The 20035-nt window shown below is 42.9% G+C and overlaps 1 protein-coding gene across 3 annotated transcripts in view; it reads right to left on the reverse strand.

Annotated features, from left to right (window-relative positions):
* The window catches only part of LOC135906378 (putative helicase MOV-10), a 125794-nt gene that overhangs the window by 102453 nt on the left and 3306 nt on the right, over positions 1-20035 (reverse strand). For all 3 annotated transcript variants that reach the window (XM_065437768.2, XM_065437759.2, XM_065437750.1), the window contains exon 3: positions 7030-7292. In XM_065437768.2, the coding sequence (XP_065293840.1) occupies positions 7030-7292 (263 nt within the window). The remainder of the gene's footprint in view (positions 1-7029; positions 7293-20035) is intronic.

Consider the following 20035-nt stretch of genomic DNA (forward strand, 5'->3'; position numbering starts at 1 on the left):
CTAAATTTATTTTTTTCGTTGAAACCCTTCTTAAAATCTTGTGTGCACAGGCTGGTCTTACCAAGAGACAAACAGCTTCTTGAAAATTTGACAAGAAAAGAAATAGAAAGAGAAACAATGAATAGTTATGTAAAAAAAAAATTGTATATTTAGTGTTTTCATGAAAAAAATATATAGGCCTCCGCTGGCTTGTTGAATGTGTAGTCAGAGGGCCAAATATTTTGGCACATAAAAAAGGCATTCAGGGCATAAAAACAGGCACTTAAGATTGCGTGTTAGATACCAAACAAGCGAAAATATGCACCATACGTTTAGTCAAAAATTCATTTAACCTACTGCAGGTACACACGAAAGCTACGATTACAGTTAAAAGATTTAGGCTACACTTTTCCAATTTGTATAACAGATAAAAGCAAATACTTAATACTATCTTGAACAGTTCACTGATAAAACATCAAGTTAATTTAATTAATTGTGGGCCTCTATACACAGAAACAGGTCAGGGTAGTGTGGACGAATTCAGCACTGTTAAATCTCTGCCTTACAATTTCCATGTTTAGCAAATATGTTGTTCTAATGTCCAAAACTTAAGCGGCATCAATAATGTATCCATTTCTTATGTGTGCCAAACTTCGTGATCACAGTGTAGGGCTTAAATTATTTTTGTTCGACCTCCCAGATGGCAACTACCAAGAGGGGAGGTTTGACCAACACCATAGTACTACCACCTATGCCAAATGACACATTGCGAATGATGTGGCCCAGGATACATGAAATGGTTAACCCTTAAGGGCCCATTAAAAAAAAAATATTGTACTAAAATATTTCTTTATGATGTGAAATGTGCTATTTATTTATTTATTTATTTATTTATTTATTTACATATTCTTCATGGGCTCCTATTTGGAGTATTGTGTGAGCAGGGACCATACACTGACATTGTGAAAATAATGTGAGTATGTGAAAACAAACAAACAAGAACAAAGAAACAGGAATTATGCAAAAGCTAATAGCAAATAAGAACACTGTCAAGTTGCCATAAAAGTTGTCATTGTGCGAGGCAAAACTTTGCCATACTTAATTCAAATGAAATATCAAGCAATAACAGTGTATTAGCTATCACTAAGTGGTTAACATTGCGTTTCTGAATGCTCCAATAAGATATTTAAAGTGCAAGCATTTTTCTGGAAACACATTTATAGCAAGGAATAATTGTTAACCTTAATATTTATTGCCCCCTTCCCTCCTAAAACTCTACGAAAAAGAAAAAAGAAGGTTGGTTCCAGTAGTGTATTCAGTTGATTTGAAATGCACTGTTCCACAATTGATGCCATACAAACTACCGATTGCCAACAGTGTGGTGGCACTCGGCACACGACACTCTGCACAAGGCCCAGCGACTGTCTCATTCACATTTGCATCGTCCTTGGAGTCGCTGTTGCCTAGAGTTGTCAATGTCTTCACCACTTGAAGAATGAAATGACAAGTTGACATTCTCATCACTCTATCACCATCCAAAGGATAGCAATCTACTGCACTAACACGCCGTACGAATGATGTGATGACAAGTTTGTTTGACAGCAAGGGATAATATTATGCAAACAGGATGACCTCAGCACACAACGCATGCTGCCATCTAGTGTGAAAAAAAAAGTTTTCACGGTAAGCATGAATCTTTTACCACTAGCACATGACAGAGCAGTCACTAGGCAAAAGAATTAGCTGTGGATTACTGTTACCTAAAAAAATAATTAAATTTAGGGGATTTACATGCCAAAACCAAGATATGATTATGAGGCACGCCATAGTGGGGGACCCTGGATTAATGTTTATCACCTAGAGTTCTTTAACAGGTCCCCGAAATGGTTTGGGCAAATTTTGTAGACGCGTAGGGTACAGCTACAGTAAAACATTCGCGCCACAATTTTAGTGAAGCGTCTGATATGAAGAGAGCTACGGACAATTACAAATTGCTGTCCTCCCTAGCCAGGCTCTTCCTCCTCAACTCGTTTAGCAAGCGATCGGAGCTAAGCTTCACCTTCACTGGCTCTGCGTCATGATGCGACATTGTGTCGTCTACTTCCTGCATCTTGCAGCCAGCACAATTTAGTCAGCATGTGAAGCCTCACCAACTTGTCGATCCTCAGTCGAGTTATCCGAGCAGCACGCATTGCGAGTGTTCTGTGGCAGAGCTGAGTGTGTACGATATTATAGTAGACACAGGCGAGCTAGGCATTTTTACGGCTAGGTAGAAGCGTAAAAATGTAAGCGGCCTGCATGGTGCAGCCAGCTGGTGGCGTAGAGCTCAACCAGCCACACAAAGAGCTAATATTGCTGTAACCAAGTGTAAAACATTTTTAAAACTTTTGAAGACAAAATGCGTTCACAATTACGCTGTTGCTGAAAATTTACACCAGCAGCAAAGTAGAATACATTTGGTTACTGCTATATTAGCTATGCGTTTGTCTGGTTGAGCTCTGCACCACCAGGTGGCTGCATCCTGCAGGCCGCTCACACCTGCGCTGCTAAACAATATCCAGTCCACCTGCCTTTACCACAATACCAGACACGCTGAAGCTCTCTATCGTGGTAGTAATCCTGCAGCATTAAGTGACAGCTGCAAACATGTCAGTCCTGGCGCTGATCGGATGCTGACAGCCTGATGCGGTGCAGCCACTCCACTGTTACCTTGCAGAGGGACACAATTTTGCAGCTTGGCATGTTCCTTGACAGCCCACAATGAAAGAAGGCTGATTCATGGTCCTCGCGAAAAGAAGCCTCAAGATCAAAACTAACCGTGCAGCTTGCATCAACACGCAGCACTATGTAACACAAGCAGACAACACTTGCCGTGTGCCAGAAAAGCGTAAGTGTAGTGATCAATTGTTGTGTATTCTCAGTTACTTCTTTTTTTCATAGAAACAAATTAACCAACATTCTAATTATTACACACAGTATTTGTTCACTATGAAGTTGGAAAAATTATTGCTGGTGCAAGGTGAGCAGCCAATCGGATAGCTCACCCAACTGTCACATGTGCCCACTACGTAGATGGTGATGGAGTGACTGAAAACTCAGGGGAACGGTGCCACTGCGATCAGTAGTGATCCACATTTTTAAAACGTTTCTTTATAATAAATTACACACATTATGCAAAGCGCTTAAAAGTGTCAGTAATCAGAAGGACCTACCCCAATGACTCGGTATGCGGGTACAAAATTGTTTCAGGGTCCCTTCAACGTGCACCCAATGCACGGTACACAGGTGTTTTTGCATTTCGCCCCCATCGAAATGCGGCCACGGTGACCGGGATTTGATCCCGCACTCTCGGGCTTGGAAGTACAACACCAAAGCCATTAAGCCACCACGGCAAGTGTTACTGTAATCTAAAGATATGTTTGATGTTGGATGCTGAAATTACAACTTTTAGCAACTTCCTAGAACAATGACCAACCATTGGATTTGTAAGAGACGTGTTACTTTTGGTATGACCTTCAATACAAGTGTGTTAGTTCTAATGAAATATCTGTGCTCTACGCGTGGGAGAAAATAATAAAATAAATAAAGAGATCAATGCAGTAAGCAGCCAAACATAACAAACCTATCAATCCTTAGGAACCTCAGTGATGCTCTTACATGCCTGGCAGAAAAGAACAACTTTGGCATGACCACCAGGTTAATACTATTGACAATGCCAGGTACACATGCGCCACAACATGTGGTGGAATCTTTCCATGGAAGCATCGCTTTCATTTCGAAATAGGACAACAAAAAACATAAAGGCACACACAACACAAGGAAACAAAGGCACAAAGCACCTTGTTCTTCCATGCTGTTTCATTTTAATATGAAAAGCATACAAACTAGTCCAGTTCTCCATCCATTAGAACTTCACCTTAGCTGCCATCAAAAAAGAAGTTTTCAATTTACTTGCACCCTTGGCCCCTGAAGATTGTCATGGATTAACAAAGTTCATCAGAAGTTATTTGCCACCTGTCAATCAATGCCTTTATAACTTTATGGCACTAGTTAATTCACTAATAAATTATTTTTCCATTTCTTTATTCCTCGATAAATTCGTTGGCAGAGTTCATATTATGAAGTAACTCTGCTTGCAGTAAAACTCCTGTTACAGTAAACATTCAGCTCCCCCAAATGGTTCAAAGCAACAATGATCTACCATGATAAGTAAAGCCAAGTATCAAGGAAGTGTACAAAGTATACAATTTCATGCACCTAAGAATACAGTTTTAATATTTGCTAGTGCTGAAAAGAACTAGCTGATAGGATACCTTTTGGGATAGCTCAAACCTCTCTCAACCAAGAAGGGATGTGATGTAGCCACACAGTGTTAGGTGACCGTTCAGCAAACACATACAAAACTGCATCATCCCCCCACCTCTCGCCCCTAAAGAAGACAAGTCTGTTTCCAAGGGACACATTTAATTTTGATATAGAAAAAAAGGCATCTAGTTCCCTTCAAAATATTCTCCTCTGGAGGCAATACATACGTCCAACCTTTTCTCCCACTCTCTGAAGCACCTTTGGGACTCCTCGAGCATGATGCTAATGAGGGTCCCTGCAGAGCTGTCTTCACCTTGTGTGTGGGGCAAATCTCTTTATTGAAATTGTTTCTTTGTTGGAAGCAAAAAAAATACTAATAAAGCAAAAAATCACAGGAAGCTTGGTGGGTGAGGAACGTCAGCCTATCCTGAGGGGCTATATATATACCATGTCACAAACAAAGCTGTGTGTGAGGTGGGGCACTGTCATGACGAAGAAACCTATCAACCACATTCAACAACCTTGGGTGTTTCCTGCGTACATTCTCTATCAATCACCTGAACACCTCAAATTAAAAGTGCTGATCGACAGTCTATCCAGGAGAAACAAATTCCTGCTGCACAATTCCACAAACTACAAAAAAAAAAGAAAAAGAAGAAACGATGACCATCGTCTTCACACAAGCATACTTACAGCATTCTTTTTGGACATCTTGATAAAGATACGTCTTTGTTGGCTCGAAACCTGTTTGGTTTCAGTCGTACCCATAGCATCAGCTTTTATCACTCGTGATCATCTCAGATGGTTTGTGTCACATTTGACATGATTTTTCAAATCCTTGCACAAATTCAAACTAGCTTTCTTTTTCTTTTCTTTGAGCTTGCAGGGAAGAAACTTTGTGGCAATGTGTCTCACGTCCAAGTACATGCTCAAAATATACTTACAAGAACTCCAACTCACACGAATAGCTTCTGAAATAATGTGAATTGTGTGGCACTGACCCTCCTCCATTTTTTGTCAAATTTTTTTGACAATTTCAAGGGTACAACTGGTTGAAGGTCGGCAAAAATAAGGATGGTGTTTAATGCTAATTTATCCTCTTGCAACCTCCTAAACCACTCAAAACATTGTGTACAGCCGAGTGCCTTCTCCATAAGTGTCGTCTGAAGCACTGCAAGTGTTTATGTGGTCATTCTTCCAAAGAGGAAACATAATCTCAAGCAGATTCACTGTCTGTTATGAACAGACGCCACAATTTCGCAAGAGTAGACAACAGCTCGGACAACTGTCAACACAAACATGCATATTTCATGGTGACATCGCCTTAGTTACTGACTTGTGAAGTGTACTGTTAACTTAGATTGCTCAGACTTGTGTACAAATCAGCAGGAAAGTTTGTCGTTTTCTCAGAACTCTTTGTGTATACAGGATTATTAGTCTTTCAGACTGTTATATTTTTAATTGTCTCCGGCAAATAACCCAATTCCACAACTTCATTTGTATTATTTCAAGAAGCAGACATTTCGATGACAACTCCCACTGTGCAATTCATTAATTATTAACAATGTATACTACTCAGCAGTTTAATTATTCACTTTAAGGTGCATGTTGCAATTGCAGAACAAAATGTGGGTAATGTTCAAGGCATATCAGTTCAGCAGAAATACCAAGAGTGGCACCATTAGAGATATCTGTCCTTGAAATATGCAACAAAACACAATGGCATTCCATGAGGATTTGTACCACAGTTGCAAGGAAGGGCTAAATAAATACATAAAAATTGTGCAGATCCGACATACACCTTGGATTTATGTGAAGTAAAGCTTTTATGAAGGGGTTATTCAAATACTATAAGTTTGCCTATTTCATTCCTGCGTCTCGAGCGTAAAGGAAGCTGGCATGTGCACATGAGTCCTCGCATACCTTTGTTACACAATGTGACACACATAGCATTCATATCGAAGAGCTAGTCGGTGTTGTCATAATAGAAGTACTACGTGTGATTGGGGCCGAATGGTTAGAGCATCAGGCTGCAGTGTTGGGGGACTGAGGTTTGGTCCCACCATCGCCCACGTAATTCAATTTTTTTTTAAGTGCATGCGATTCGGCAAGACAGCAGCAGCACCCAGTAGCCGTAGTCGGGAAAGTCCGGGAGGGTTCGCAAATAAAGCTTCGCTTTAAAGCATTAGTATTTTTCCTCCTGAAGAAGAGGGAAAAGGGGAGAAGCACTGGGGAGAAGCAACTGCAGTGCAAAACATTTCCGTTACTTTCATAACACAAGAAGAAAGAGCCCAAAGCAGCATTTAAAGTACCAAGTGTTAAGTCTGGCTATGCAACCTGTCAAGCAAATAAGCGCTCTAGATATCTTCAAGCATGCTCATTACAGTAGGCTGCGCGGAATGGCACCAGCAAATACTACCAAATGTATTGTGGTCAAAATTCTAGCAGAAAAGCAAAAGCAAGCACAAATCCGCAGAAGCAAACTTAACAACAAAGCAGACCAAAAGCTGACAAGTAGTACACAGTACTGCTAACAGCACAAAAAAAAAAATAATAATAATAGGGGTTTTAGGTGCCAAAAACAAGATATGGTTAGGAGACACGCCGTAGCGGGGGACTCTGCATTAATTTTGACCACCTGGGGTTACTTAGCGTGCACCCGATGCACAGTACACGAGCATTTTTGCATTTCAGCCCCATCGAACTTTCTAAGAGCACAAATGAGGACAAGCAGAAGCCACTAACCTCTTAGGACGCTTCCCAGGAATGATGCGGTCTGAGTCAGGCAACTGGGGCAATGGAACAACAAACGTGTAGGGCTCCACTGGCTCCAGGTTATCTCCTCCATCTTCCCAGATGGTAGCATCAATGTATCTGACTATAGTGAACAGCCTTTTATTGGGATTGTCCTCCTGAAATTTGAATGCCAACGGTATCCGAACTCTCCCTTGTTGCTGTGCAAGGCACTGCAGGACAATGCTGTATGTTGTGCCGGCTTCAATGGGCACCTGTGTAATGGGTCACAACATAAAAAAACGAAGCATGGAATTAGCCAGTGAATGCAGCAATAAAAGTGGGGGTAACTCTGTTTTGCTGGCTTAGCTAGCTTAGAAATTGAAACCATAAGTCAAGGATTAGCAGCAGAAAAGTGTATGCCCTTCAGGGGGATGGCCATTTCTATGCTGATAAAAGTGTGTTAAGCAGCTTTTTCTCAGGGCTTATTTCTCAAGGCATAAAGTCTTGTCACTGCATACAACATTTTTTCAAAAGATGTGCGGCAAATTGCAACATTTCATGGCTACTTTGACAGTTTCGTGAAAGAATCGGCAAGTGAAGGGCTCGACTGAGTGAACTAACAGTCACCAAAAGTTAATTTTCTACCTGGCTAGAAGTCAATTGCTGACCTAGTTTCAAGCCTTTTCTTACAGCTATAGCTGTTATAACAAATTAGTAGTATTGTAACTGTAATCTATTTTGTGCCATGAACAAGCTGGGTTCGCCTACTTGTTTCTGATAAAAATGACCAAGAACAGGCTCAGCTTCTCGATTATACTTTTCACTCGCATATTGCTGTTAAGCTTCACTTTTGAACTAAATGGTTATATTTTATAAACAAATGCTTCAAACATTGTCTACATTGTTTTTCATAAAGGATTAAGCAGTAAAATTTGGTCATCTTTAGTCAGAATCCACGACAATGAAAGAAGGAGGTTTGGGCCGCTCCAATGGCAGCCATTTCCCATGTGGCATCCACCTTGGGAGCATACTCAGATTGGGGACAAACACCCCTTTTCAAACATTGAATACCCACAATAGCGCAGCACCTGGCTGGGAGCACACTTGTACCTATTTTACCGGTAGGTACCAGGAGGCAGCTCTGGTACCTACCGCATCCCACGCCACGGTGGATGCTCTTCAACAGTCATCTGTGGTTGGACAAGGGGCGCCCAGACACCCCGCACATAATCTCCATAGGGCCCCCTTTCGAAATGTAAACCCCGACAACAGCCAAGCACCAAGCCGGGGGACATCTCTACCCATTACAAAAACTGGTGAGTTTCCGGCGGCACCAGGATTTGAACCCAGTACCTCCCACATATGGGGCAGAAGCTCTACCACTAAGCCACCACTGCAGAAGTTAAGTCTGAATGCTGAAGAAGTTCACTCTGTTGCCCCAGAAGCTCCCTTCTCATATTCCAAGGCATATGCTGAAGAGAAAACATCTTGCCCCGGATACGACTCCTTCACATTTCTTACGTTTCCTGAGCAAATATATTGACAAAAATCGTAGAAGGCACATGAAAAACACTGACAGTTGAGCAGGAAAGCATGTTGGAAGTGGGCTGCCCCATGAAAATGGTTCAGAGAATACACTGAGCCCAAGCACATCTCTGCATAGGTTCGCACCTAGGCCACCTAACTTTTCCAATAGAGTTTCATGCCAGGATGAGGGAAATCAGCCACTAGTGTCCGAGTGCACAGGAATGATGGGTTTGCCTAAGCTTCATCCTTCTTACAATTTTGTGGATTCCTATATAAAGTGTTCTTGAAGCTTGCTTTTTGTTATGACTTTGTTGCACAGCAATCATTAGACTCCTTTAGCACCGCATTTCTACCACTCACAGTTTAGTTATGCACCAGAAATTATGCAACTTATTCTGAATGTAAAACACCTAACTGGTCTAAAGAAATGTTATGAGGCCAGCATGCAACTCATTTGAGAACCATAAAAACAATCGAACTGCAATGTACTTTCTCAACAAGTCCTCCCCAAATCGTAGAAAAATACATCCATTGCACCCACGATTCCCACGGTAACTGAACAATATCAGGGCCAGATTTCCATTGAGTTATCTTTGCATGTAACTCTGTGACCCTTTCTTGTCTCGTCTTTTTGACCAGCTCCAGGGCTAAGTAAGTTAATATTAGGTGGGCTGTGACACACAATGCTTGACTTCAGCACTGCAGGTTATGTGCACACTGCTTGAACACCAGTGAAAACATTTACCACAATGTTGTGCAAAACACTGACAGTCTTGCTGCACATACTACTGCACTAGCTATAGCTACCACTGCTTCCTACTACAATTTTTCTTGTGCACAAAGACAATTGAACAGTGATCATATCAAACTAGAACTACAATAAACTTGTCATCCATAATGTCAGTCAGTCATGCAAAAAAAGTTAAAGGTAGAAGTGAAACTGCAGTGGCTTAATTTTACATGTTCAAAAATGGGCGTCTTCAGTACCCTGAGAAATGCAATGCCTTATCTGCTTGGCTTTGCAACCAATGCCTAAAGGTAATCAAGTACCACATACAGTTGAAACTCGATTTAATGAAGTGATGACCATGCTAGAATTATTTCGTTAAATCAGGAAGTTCGTAAAATCAAGAGAGGAATTTTTTTGCTCCTTCGAAATCTAAAATTGTAACATAGCCACGTGCAAAAACTACCGCAGCATTGTATTTACCGCTAATCCAGCCTTCCATCACATAAACCATGAAATAATGGAAGCAACCACCGCCACCCCTACCGAGGCGGTGTTGAGTCCGCTGTTCCGTGCATGAACGCAGCATGCAGCCTTGTCAAAATAAAGCTAGGGCTGTGACTAGGGCACCTAGAAGGCTTAACGCGATAGTTTTAGAATGCATGCTCACAGAAAAGCCTTTCTGTGTCAAAATTAGAAAGAAATCACTGCCTTTTTTACTCATTTATTTCAGAAAAACTTCGTTAAATCGAGTTCGGCCAAGTTAGTTTCGTTAATTTGGGTTGATGATAACATTTAACCTCATGGGTACCTGACGGGGAATGGAAATTTCTTCGTAAAATCTGGTTTTGTTAGATCGAATTTTAACTATATTGAAATTTTAGTATCCTGTATTGCACAAACTTTTTTATACAAATATATTTTATGACAATATCATAGCTTCTTATAGAGTTGCAGGTCCAGCTTCTAGCCATGTTAGTACAATATTACCTGCACAATCTTTAGAAAGGTAATAAATATCTGTACACAATGCACTTCCAGCAGAAGCAAAATAGGCAGTGCATCATTATACAAAGAAACAGCCTCCAACATGTTTAATGTTCCTTATAAGCACCAGTTTGGCATTGGATAAGCTGTGATGCATGTCTTTATGAAATAACCTTTGTAGTTGAGAGACTAAGCAGATAAGGGATCATACTTGAGAAAGCCTACATTACACCTACCCTCTATGTTCTAGTTTCAATCAAATAAACACGGTTCTTCAATTCAGGGCCAAGATATTATAACAATTCTATTCCAATGTCATTCCTTGTCACACTTCAGTGGTAAAGGCAGGGCTCTGCCTGCATTATCAGCCGATCACCTAGCCATGAGGAGTTGATAAGTGAGGCATAGAATCAAGCAGAGGGAATGGCTACATTATGCTGACCTAGAAGTATTTTAAGGTGAAAGCCATATATGCCCCATGAAGTGAAAAATCCAGCAAGCATCTGGTATTAACATTCGATGGCAAGAAAACCATCATGACCAAGTGATGACATCACATTCCGAGTGCTGGGCCTACTGCGGCTCACACTGCAAAATCTCATGGGGAACGGCCACAGCGTCAGACGGACGCCATGGCACACACCCGAAAAAACAACCTGGCCCACTCGCAAAATTGGATTAAGGTGTATTAAAGTGGATTAAGGTGGATTACAGTGGATTAAAGTTGGTACAAACTAGAGCAAGGTGGGTTAAGGTAGAGTTTTAACTTAAGGTAATAACTTAGAGAAGTCATAATACTTTCGCATTCAAATCACATAAGGATACATAAGTGACTGTCAGTTTTTCTTTTTATTTATTTACCAGAGAGCCTTTAGCAATTATAAAAAAAGTAAAACAATTTAGTTCCTTGATTTCACGATTATTGTGCAGTAGAAATTGATGCAATCTGGCACTGTTATCTAAAGTAAATTAGTGCGAGCACAGCCATCATACAAAAGAGACATGACAAAGCACTCAGTTTCAATTTACATCTTTACTGCATCACAGGCACTTAGATAGGAATCATGTGCACAACAAACGCTAAAAAACTTCAATCACCAGCTCAATGAAAGATATGATATTCACCATTAAAGACAACAGACATCACAGCGATGCATTCTGACTGCATCTAATCTTATACAGTGCTTCAGGTAGCTGACGTGTGTGCCAGCTCCTCCTAAAAATCTTAGCTTTATAAAGCACAGGTCTACATGTACGCCATTTACATTGGTCCGGCAGATGAGATCCAGAACCATTTGACACGGGCAGCCATGTGCCCGACTAGGCAGTCATTTGTACACCGGCCTGTGTGGCAAGCATATCTGCGAAAAGTTCATAGAATCACGTGGTCATGAACTGCAGATTGTAAGTTCCATGCCCCCCACCCATTTATTCTTGAATGCATATTTTTTTTTTTTTACTAGCTGGGACAGTTGTGTACAACTTCTACAGCATTATTTATGGAGAGGGGGATTAGGGGAGGTAAAAAAGGAGTGCAGTAAATACGTAAGTACATGTGATGTGGACATTATAAAGGTGCGAGTAGTGAGTTAGTGCTGTAATGCATCTCTTTCATGTGATGATTGCACTTGCACTAATTTCATAGAACATGCCACCAGCTTGTCTTCTGATGAGCCTCACTGGAGGCCAATACTCCTACTAAGACCGCACAGTCATAGTGTAGCAGTTCCAAAAGGAAGCCCTTTTAAGAAAAAGGCTATCAATAACTCAGCGAAACATGCAAGATGAAAGCAACGAGAACTCCCAATATCAGGCAAACTGAAACAGATTCATGGTAGAATGAAAATGCCACGAGGTTTAAGACTAGCAGAACGCCAGCCTTAATGCAAGCAAGTTGTTGGGGGAGATAACAAATAAATGAGCAAGCACAGAAAAGGAAGATAGTGGCTCTGTCAAAACATGCAGCTACTTAGTACCACAATGTCATATGATGCAAACCATTACTCACACCTTTCGGAATAAATACATTGGAGGCACATGAAGTGTACAAGTGGATATAGATCATGCAGTGGTAAATAAACACTTCTCTAGTCAGAGGCTGTGATTTACACAATTTTGAGATACACATGCATGTTGGCATTTTTATCTTATTCTGCCTGGCTGAATAGGCACTAGGGGTTTGTGAATATTTGAAACTTTGGAATATTGTCCTATTCACCTCAGTTTGTGAATCGAATAGTCATTATTCGATCACGTCCTTGAGTTGCATAGCCACCATTTTAAATTACAAATATTGTTACGGTGGGAAAAGAGGGCAATGTCGACGATGGTGAAGACGACGAAGTGGCAAGAGCCTCTCACGATTCTCGGCTGCTGTTTATGTATCTCTTGTAGATACATCTTGTAAATAGTTTTACCCCTGTGACATTTCGGTGGATGTGCGGGGTATGCTTCTTTGCCATGGAGCTCCGCAGCAGACGTCGCACCTAGTCGGGTAACATGCTTCCAGCGGAAGGCTCTGCAGCTGCATTACCGACTACGCATACCCAGTACGTTGCTCTACCTCAGCCGCAAGACCTCGGAAAGTTTACCGGCCCCAATAGTGTTGGCACAGAAGAATGGTGGAAGATGTATGAGCATGTTAGCAAGGTGAGCAGGTGGGATCTGACCATAATGTGGGCCAATGTAGTGTTCTACCTCAACAAAACACAGCGAACGTGGTTTTACACACATATGGAAGAGCTAATCAGCTGGGAGTTGTTTAAAGAAAAGCTGTTTGACGTTTTTGGCAATCCAACCAGTCTACAACTAGCCGTCAAGCAACAACTCGCCATGTGTGCCCAAACTGCTACCGAGTCATATATACGTCTCCTTCATTCAGGAAATCCTCGCCCTCTGTCAAATTGACACATCTATGCCAGAGGCGGACAAGGTTGGACACATTATCAAAGGCATCAATAAAGGGAAAATCAGACATCCACCCATTCGTAGCTATTGCTACAAAGGAAACCCATACGGGTTTCTCGGAAGAAAGGCCTTATAGCTGAAGAAAAATTCGTCCTGGTCCGAGATTCGAACCCGGGACTACCGCCTTTCCGGGGCAGCCGCTCTACCATCTGAGCACCCAGGCGGCTAGCCGATGGCAGGGCAAAGTCGAATTTGTCGACAATACGAAGCAAAGGCAAGAGTTTGACGTAGTAGTTCTGCGGAAACCCGCAAGGTGAAGAGAAGTAATGAATAAAGGGAAAATCAGACATCCACTCGTTCGTAGCAATTGCTACAAAGGAAACCCATACGGGTACTTCTCTCCACCTGGCGGGTTTCCGCAGAACTACTACGTCAAACTCTTGCCTTTGCTTCGTGTTGTCGACAAATTCGACTTCGCCCTGCCATCTGCTAGCCGCCTGGTTGGCTCAGATGGTAGAGCAGCTGCCCCAGAAAGGCGTTGGTCCCGGTGCGAATCCATGAATACTTTTTTTAGTGCAAAACAAAGTATTACTGGAGCACACATATCGATTATGACCAGCCACCTACGCCGCCATTTAAAGGAAATTGTTAATTCCTGCCGTTACTCGGTTCGTACGAATCACCGACGGTAGCACGGTGACTGTGGTCGGAATGTGTACTGCACGTGTGAGCATTTCCGGCCGCCATACTGTCGTCCTTTTCACTGTGCTTGACCAATGCCCCCATGACCTCATACTAGGCCTAGACTTCCTCTCTGCCCATTCAGCACTCATCGATTGTTCCTCAAGTACTGTGCGTCTTGACCTGCCTCTACTGGATGTTCCTCCGACACTACACGAAATTCGCCTAAGACCGACTAATTTGGTTCACGTTCCACCACAGGTCTTCACATACATCGAAATGTCACCTTCTACGCCAGTTCCCAATGGTGATTACATCTCCACTCCTAAAACTGCCATTGTTCTCACCCACAACATACTGCGCATACAATACTGAGGGTCACAGACAATCACACATAATTTTGGGCTCACTAAGTGAATTTTTCCTACAGATATCACCCTGGCTACGATCACTGCTTTAGACATCAGCTGCGTTGAGACTTTTGTCGTCGACACTTCCTGCGAGTCTTTCTGGTCTCCCAATTGTACTGACAAAATTCGAAATATGATCGCCCCAAATCTCACACCTGTGGAGGCTGAACAGCTCTGCAGTCTATTGCTTCCATACAAGGACATATTCGACCTGAACAACCGACCTTTAGGCCAGACGTCACTTGTCAAAGATCGTATACATACAGGCAATAATCCACCCATCCATTGGCAACCCTACAGAGTTTCAGCTTTGGAGCCCCACGTCATCAAATGGAAGTAGACAAGATGCTAGCAAAAGACATCATTGAGCCATCGTCAAGTCCCTAGGTGTAACCTGTCGTGCTGGTCAAAAAGAAGGATGGCGCATGGAGATTCTACGTCGATTACCGCCACCTCAACCACATCACGAAGAAGGACGTCTACCCACTACCTCGTATCGATGATGCCCTCGACCTACGGTTCGGATACTGGCAAATCGCTGTGGATGATCTTGATCGTGAAAAGACCGCCTTTATAACGCCCGATAGGCTATGCAATGCTCCGGCTACATTTGAACGTATGATGGACTCATTACTCCAAGAATTCAAGTGGTCGACTTGTCTGTGCTACCTAGATGATGCTATTGTGTTCTCGCCCACATTCAGCACGCACATTGAGCACCTTTCAGCTGTACTTGCTGTTTTTCGCAAGTTCATTCTACAGCTCAACTCCAAGAAATGTAACCTCAGCCACTGTGAGATTACTGTCCTTGGACATGTTAATGTGACTGCCATCCGAATGGACTAAGAGAAAATTCGTGCTGTGGAAGAGTTTCCTGTTCCACAGTCCGCAAAGGATGTCCGAAGTTTTGTGGGCCTTTGCTCTTACTTCCACTGCTTTCTTAAAGATTTTTCCATCATAGCAAGCCCTCTAACAGATCTCCTGAAGAAAAGTGTGCCGTTTTCATGGGGAGCCTCTCAGGCCGCCGCCTTTTCTTGCCTTACCACCATGCTCAACACCCCACCGATTTTAGGACGTTTTGCTACTTCAGCCCTTACAGAGGTGTGCACTGATGCCGGTGGCCATGGAATCAGTACCACCTTGGCACAATTTGAACACGGCCATGAACGTGTCATCATGTATGCTAGCTGTCTTTTGTCACCTGCAGAGCGGAATTACTCTATTACCGAGTGCAACTGTTTGGCTCTTGTGAGGGCAATAGCAAACTTCCGCCTCTATTTATACAGCAGGCCCTTTCCTATTATAACGGACCACCATGCCCTCTGTAGGCTTTCGTCCTTAAACGATCCCACAGGGAGGCTTGGACGATGGGCTTTGCGGCTACAAGAGTATTCCTAGTCTGTGGTGTATAGGTCTGGTCGCCTACACAAGGACACCGACTGCTTTTCCCGTTATCCTGTACCAATGCCCACCAACGTTGACACGGACACTTCCACAAGTGTTCTTTCCATTTCCAAGCTTTTGGACATGACCAAATAGCAATGCTGTGACGCTACCTTGAGGACCCTCATTGACCGAATGGAATCTTCTCCTACCGATCCATCGTTACGGTGGTTCGTCCTCAAAGACGAGATATTGTACCGATGCAATTTTCATCCTGACGGTCCTCCCCTTCTCTTTGTCGTTCCTCAACACCTCCGCTAAACCGTGCTTCAAGAGCTTCATGATGCCCCAACTGCCGGACACCTTGGGGTTGCTCGCACGTACAACCGCGTGCGCCACCGCTTCTACAGGCCCAGCCTCGCACGCTCCATACGGTGCTATGTAGGTGCTTGCAAGCCTTGTCAACATCGTAAAAAGCCAGCAATGCTTCCTGCTGGGTACTTACTGCCAATCGACATTCCACTTGAGCCATTCATTGCGTGGGTTTGGACCTCCTTGGCCCTTTCCCCGAGTTCAGCTACGGCAACAGGTGGATCGCTGTCCCTACTAATTACGTGACACACTAGGCCATCACTCGGGCACTTCCCACAAGCTGTGCAACCGACGTCGCAAATTTCCTACTCCAGAATATCATTTTAGTACATGGAGCCCCGCGACAGCTCCTTACCGACCACGGCCGCCCTTTCCTCTCCCAAATCATCGCCGATACCCTAAGCTCATGTTCTACCAAGCACAAACTGGCTACCTATCATCCCCAGACAAACGGCCTTACTGTGTGACTTAACCGAACCATTTCTGATATGCTATCGAAATACGTTTCCCCTAACCACGAGGACTGGGATGTGGTGCTGCCCTACGTCACATTCGCCTATAATTCATCACACCACGATACTGCTGGGTATTCCCCCTTTTACTTGCTCTTTGGTTGTGACCCTGTATTACCACTGGACGCTTCACTACCCTTGGTAAGGGATTTGAGGACCAAGTATGCCCGCAACGCCACCACTTACACTGACCATGCTCACCAGCTTGCCCATACTGAATTGTTAGCATTGCAGAAAACTCAACAGCACACTTACAATCGCCGCCATCGTGACACATACTTTTCACCAGGCTCTCTCGTACTACTTTGGTCCCCTTGCCGCTGAGTGGGACTCTGCGAGACACTCCTTCCGTGCAACAAAGGCCCTTACCGCGTTCTACGTCAAGTGACTAATGTCAGTTACGAGATAATCCTCGTAACCTCCATCATGCTGTCGGTTTGCACATCACCTGACATTGTACACGTCTCTCGGCTTAAGCCTTACTATGCCATTACTGATGGCCCCGTCTGAAGCACCGGGGCGGTGCTTTTTCTGCCGGGGGTCGTGTTATGGTGGGAAAAGAGGACAATGTCGACGACGGTGAAGCCAACGAAGTGGCAACTGCATCTCGGGATTCTCAGCTGTTGTTTTTGTATCTCTTGTAAATACATCGTGTAAATAGTTTTATACCCGTGACAATATTTTAAGAATACTTTCCAAATACTTTACGTCATCAACTGTACACAACCAAACATAAAACTGAAGCGACGATGCAATATTTGTCATCCCGTCCACAGTGGATATAACGTACTAGAGCACGCTACATCGCTCAGTCCAAACTTTTCTGGTTAGACACGCTGACTCGCAATAAAATATTCTTTACGCATGGCAGTCACCAATGGATATAGCTTGGTACTACTTATTTGTAAATGCAGCACCTGTGTCCTCTCATCAGATTAAATCAGAATACATTTTGTTACAGCATACTTTATACAATAGCCTCGACCATCTGCCTTGACAATCTGAACTAGAGGAACAGTCCCCCCCCTCCCCCCCGCCCAACCTCTGCCATTGCCAGGGATAGCACCGCATGTATGGTTAGGACAGCATGCTCAGATATTAATTGGTCCACAAGGTTACCTTTATAAATTCATAATGCATGAGCAGGTAATCTCCTAAGAACCCCGAGCTTGCGAACCATCTGCTTAGTTGTTCTTAATGCTCCCTTTGTGGTTTTATTAAAGCATGCATTACAATATGCAGTGCAATGACAGAAACTTTCTATAGTTGTGAATACCAGTATTTTAGGCTTACATTATTCACAAACTATTCGATTCGACTCGATTAGCTTCTGGCACTATTATATTCATATTCAATTTGCTTCTGGCACTATTCGATTCGGTCTCAAAAAGTGGTATGTGCACACCCCTAATAGGTACTGAACAGTGTTAAGGCTGAAAGATCCTCATATTGAAACATAAGGACAACTATGGTAATACAGATTATTTTATTGAAGAATTCAGGTGGTGCCACCTGCGGCTGTTAATGCTGCTGTTTTCTATATTAAGAACCAAATGCATAGTACTACAGTCAATTTCGCATGCATGAAAATGGTTGTACGGATGCATCTGGTGTTTTCATGACCATGATAATCAGGTGTCATTGTGTACAAAACTGCTTATGTAACAGTTTCAGATGGCAGCACCCATGAACAATTATAAAGTCATCTATGCCATATGGTGGCAGTGCATATTCATATAGCTCTTGAACCATAGGCCAGACCAGATGGTAGTGCCGCTGCAAGCAAACTGCGCCATGTGTGAGCAGCATCAACTACAAGATTCCCATGTCCCGAAGGCCTGTTTGTATATGGTTAAAGGAACATAACTACAATATACATGCAGATTAACAGACTCATCTTGCTGCCAATTACAAGATGATTGTTTTGCATATGCATAAAGATACATTGGCACAAAAATCAATGGAACCATTTCTCGTTCAAGAAGTTTGTGGATTATGCATCAGTATACCCTTAACGATGTTAATGCAGAGCAAGGTGGATTTCTGAGGAACAAGCTTAACTGCATTTTGTTGTCCACGTCACTGCATTTTTAAGAATAATTATTGCATGTTTTAAATTTTGCTGATATTAGTGCAGAATGGGTGTTTCTGGGATAGTACTGGCTGTATTTATAAATTGCTTCTTCAAATAAAATTTCAGTTGGAAGAAACTGTTTGGTTGTCTTTTCCCTTTGTCTAACCTGTTGCACAACCATTAACTTATCGATCCTAATCAACTTGCCAGATGTCACTGTTATTATGTGACTTTAAAGAGACACTAAAGATAAAATGTATTAATAAGTTACACTTTATAACACACACAAAAAAACACTTTAATCATGAAAAGGGGCTTGATAAGCCGGAAAAGACGCAACAAGACTGGGAGCAACGCTGCCTTGAATTTCCCGCACCATATTGCTGTGATGTCATAGATCTTGAATGCATCTACTCGTGCCTGGTTAATTACTCATCGGCAAAGATTGACTGCTTTGTATTCTAAATGAGCCATCGAATGAACTTAGCAAGTTTTGAGAACTTTCACTGCACCATAATGGCCCAGAAACAAGAAAATACTTCAACATCTGTCACACTGGCATAATGACGCTGAGGTTTCTATGCGAAATTTTAAAAATTGAAGTTTTATTTCCATTTTTTTTTCTAATCAACCAATTACCACAAAATTTATGAAAATAGTTGTTAACACATACTTTATCAGTCCAGACCCATCACTGTTTCCCTTTAGTGTCCCTATCTTAATGTAGAAAATGCTTCACTTTGCTCTCTATTTCTTGGCCAAAGTCCTCTCACCACCACTTTTTATGAAGTGATTGGGCTACCAAAGTACCAAACAAAAAAATCTCAGTGCCCTTCCACTCTGTGAAGAAGGATGACCAGCGAAGCTGTGTATGTGGGCCCCTCAATGGCAAACTGCACCTCCGCCACGGGTCGGGTTGGCAATGCACTATCTTTGGGATCAGCCCACGTATGGGGAGTGCTTAATGCCTGCTTCACCTCCGGCGTGGGTCAACCCAGCATTGTACTATCTTAGGGATCGGCCAACGTATGGGGAGTGCTTAACGCCTGCTTCACCTCCAACAGGGGTCAGGTTGGCAATGCACCATCTGCGGGATCGGCCCACGTATGGGGAGTGCTTAATGGCTGCTTCACCTCCACCGCGGGTCGGGCCGGCATTGCACTATCTTCGGGATCGGCCCACATATGGGGAGTGCTTAATGCCTGCTTCACCTCCGCCGCGGGTCAGCCCAGCATTGCACTATCTCAGGGATCGGCCCACATATTTGCTTACGTTTTTGCAAGTTTTTTGCTCACACCAACGACACAAAAATTTCCTTGGACGGTAGAGAGGCATACAGCTTCGCTGTAAAAGGCGAGTAGGTAAGCTTCCTACATGATGAGTACAATGCCACCCCCCCCCCCCTCCCGCAACCTTGTTAGTAGATTTACATGCG

The sequence above is a fragment of the Dermacentor albipictus genome, chromosome 1, assembly GCF_038994185.2.
Source record: "Dermacentor albipictus isolate Rhodes 1998 colony chromosome 1, USDA_Dalb.pri_finalv2, whole genome shotgun sequence".
Taxonomy (NCBI): Eukaryota; Metazoa; Arthropoda; class Arachnida; order Ixodida; family Ixodidae; genus Dermacentor; species Dermacentor albipictus.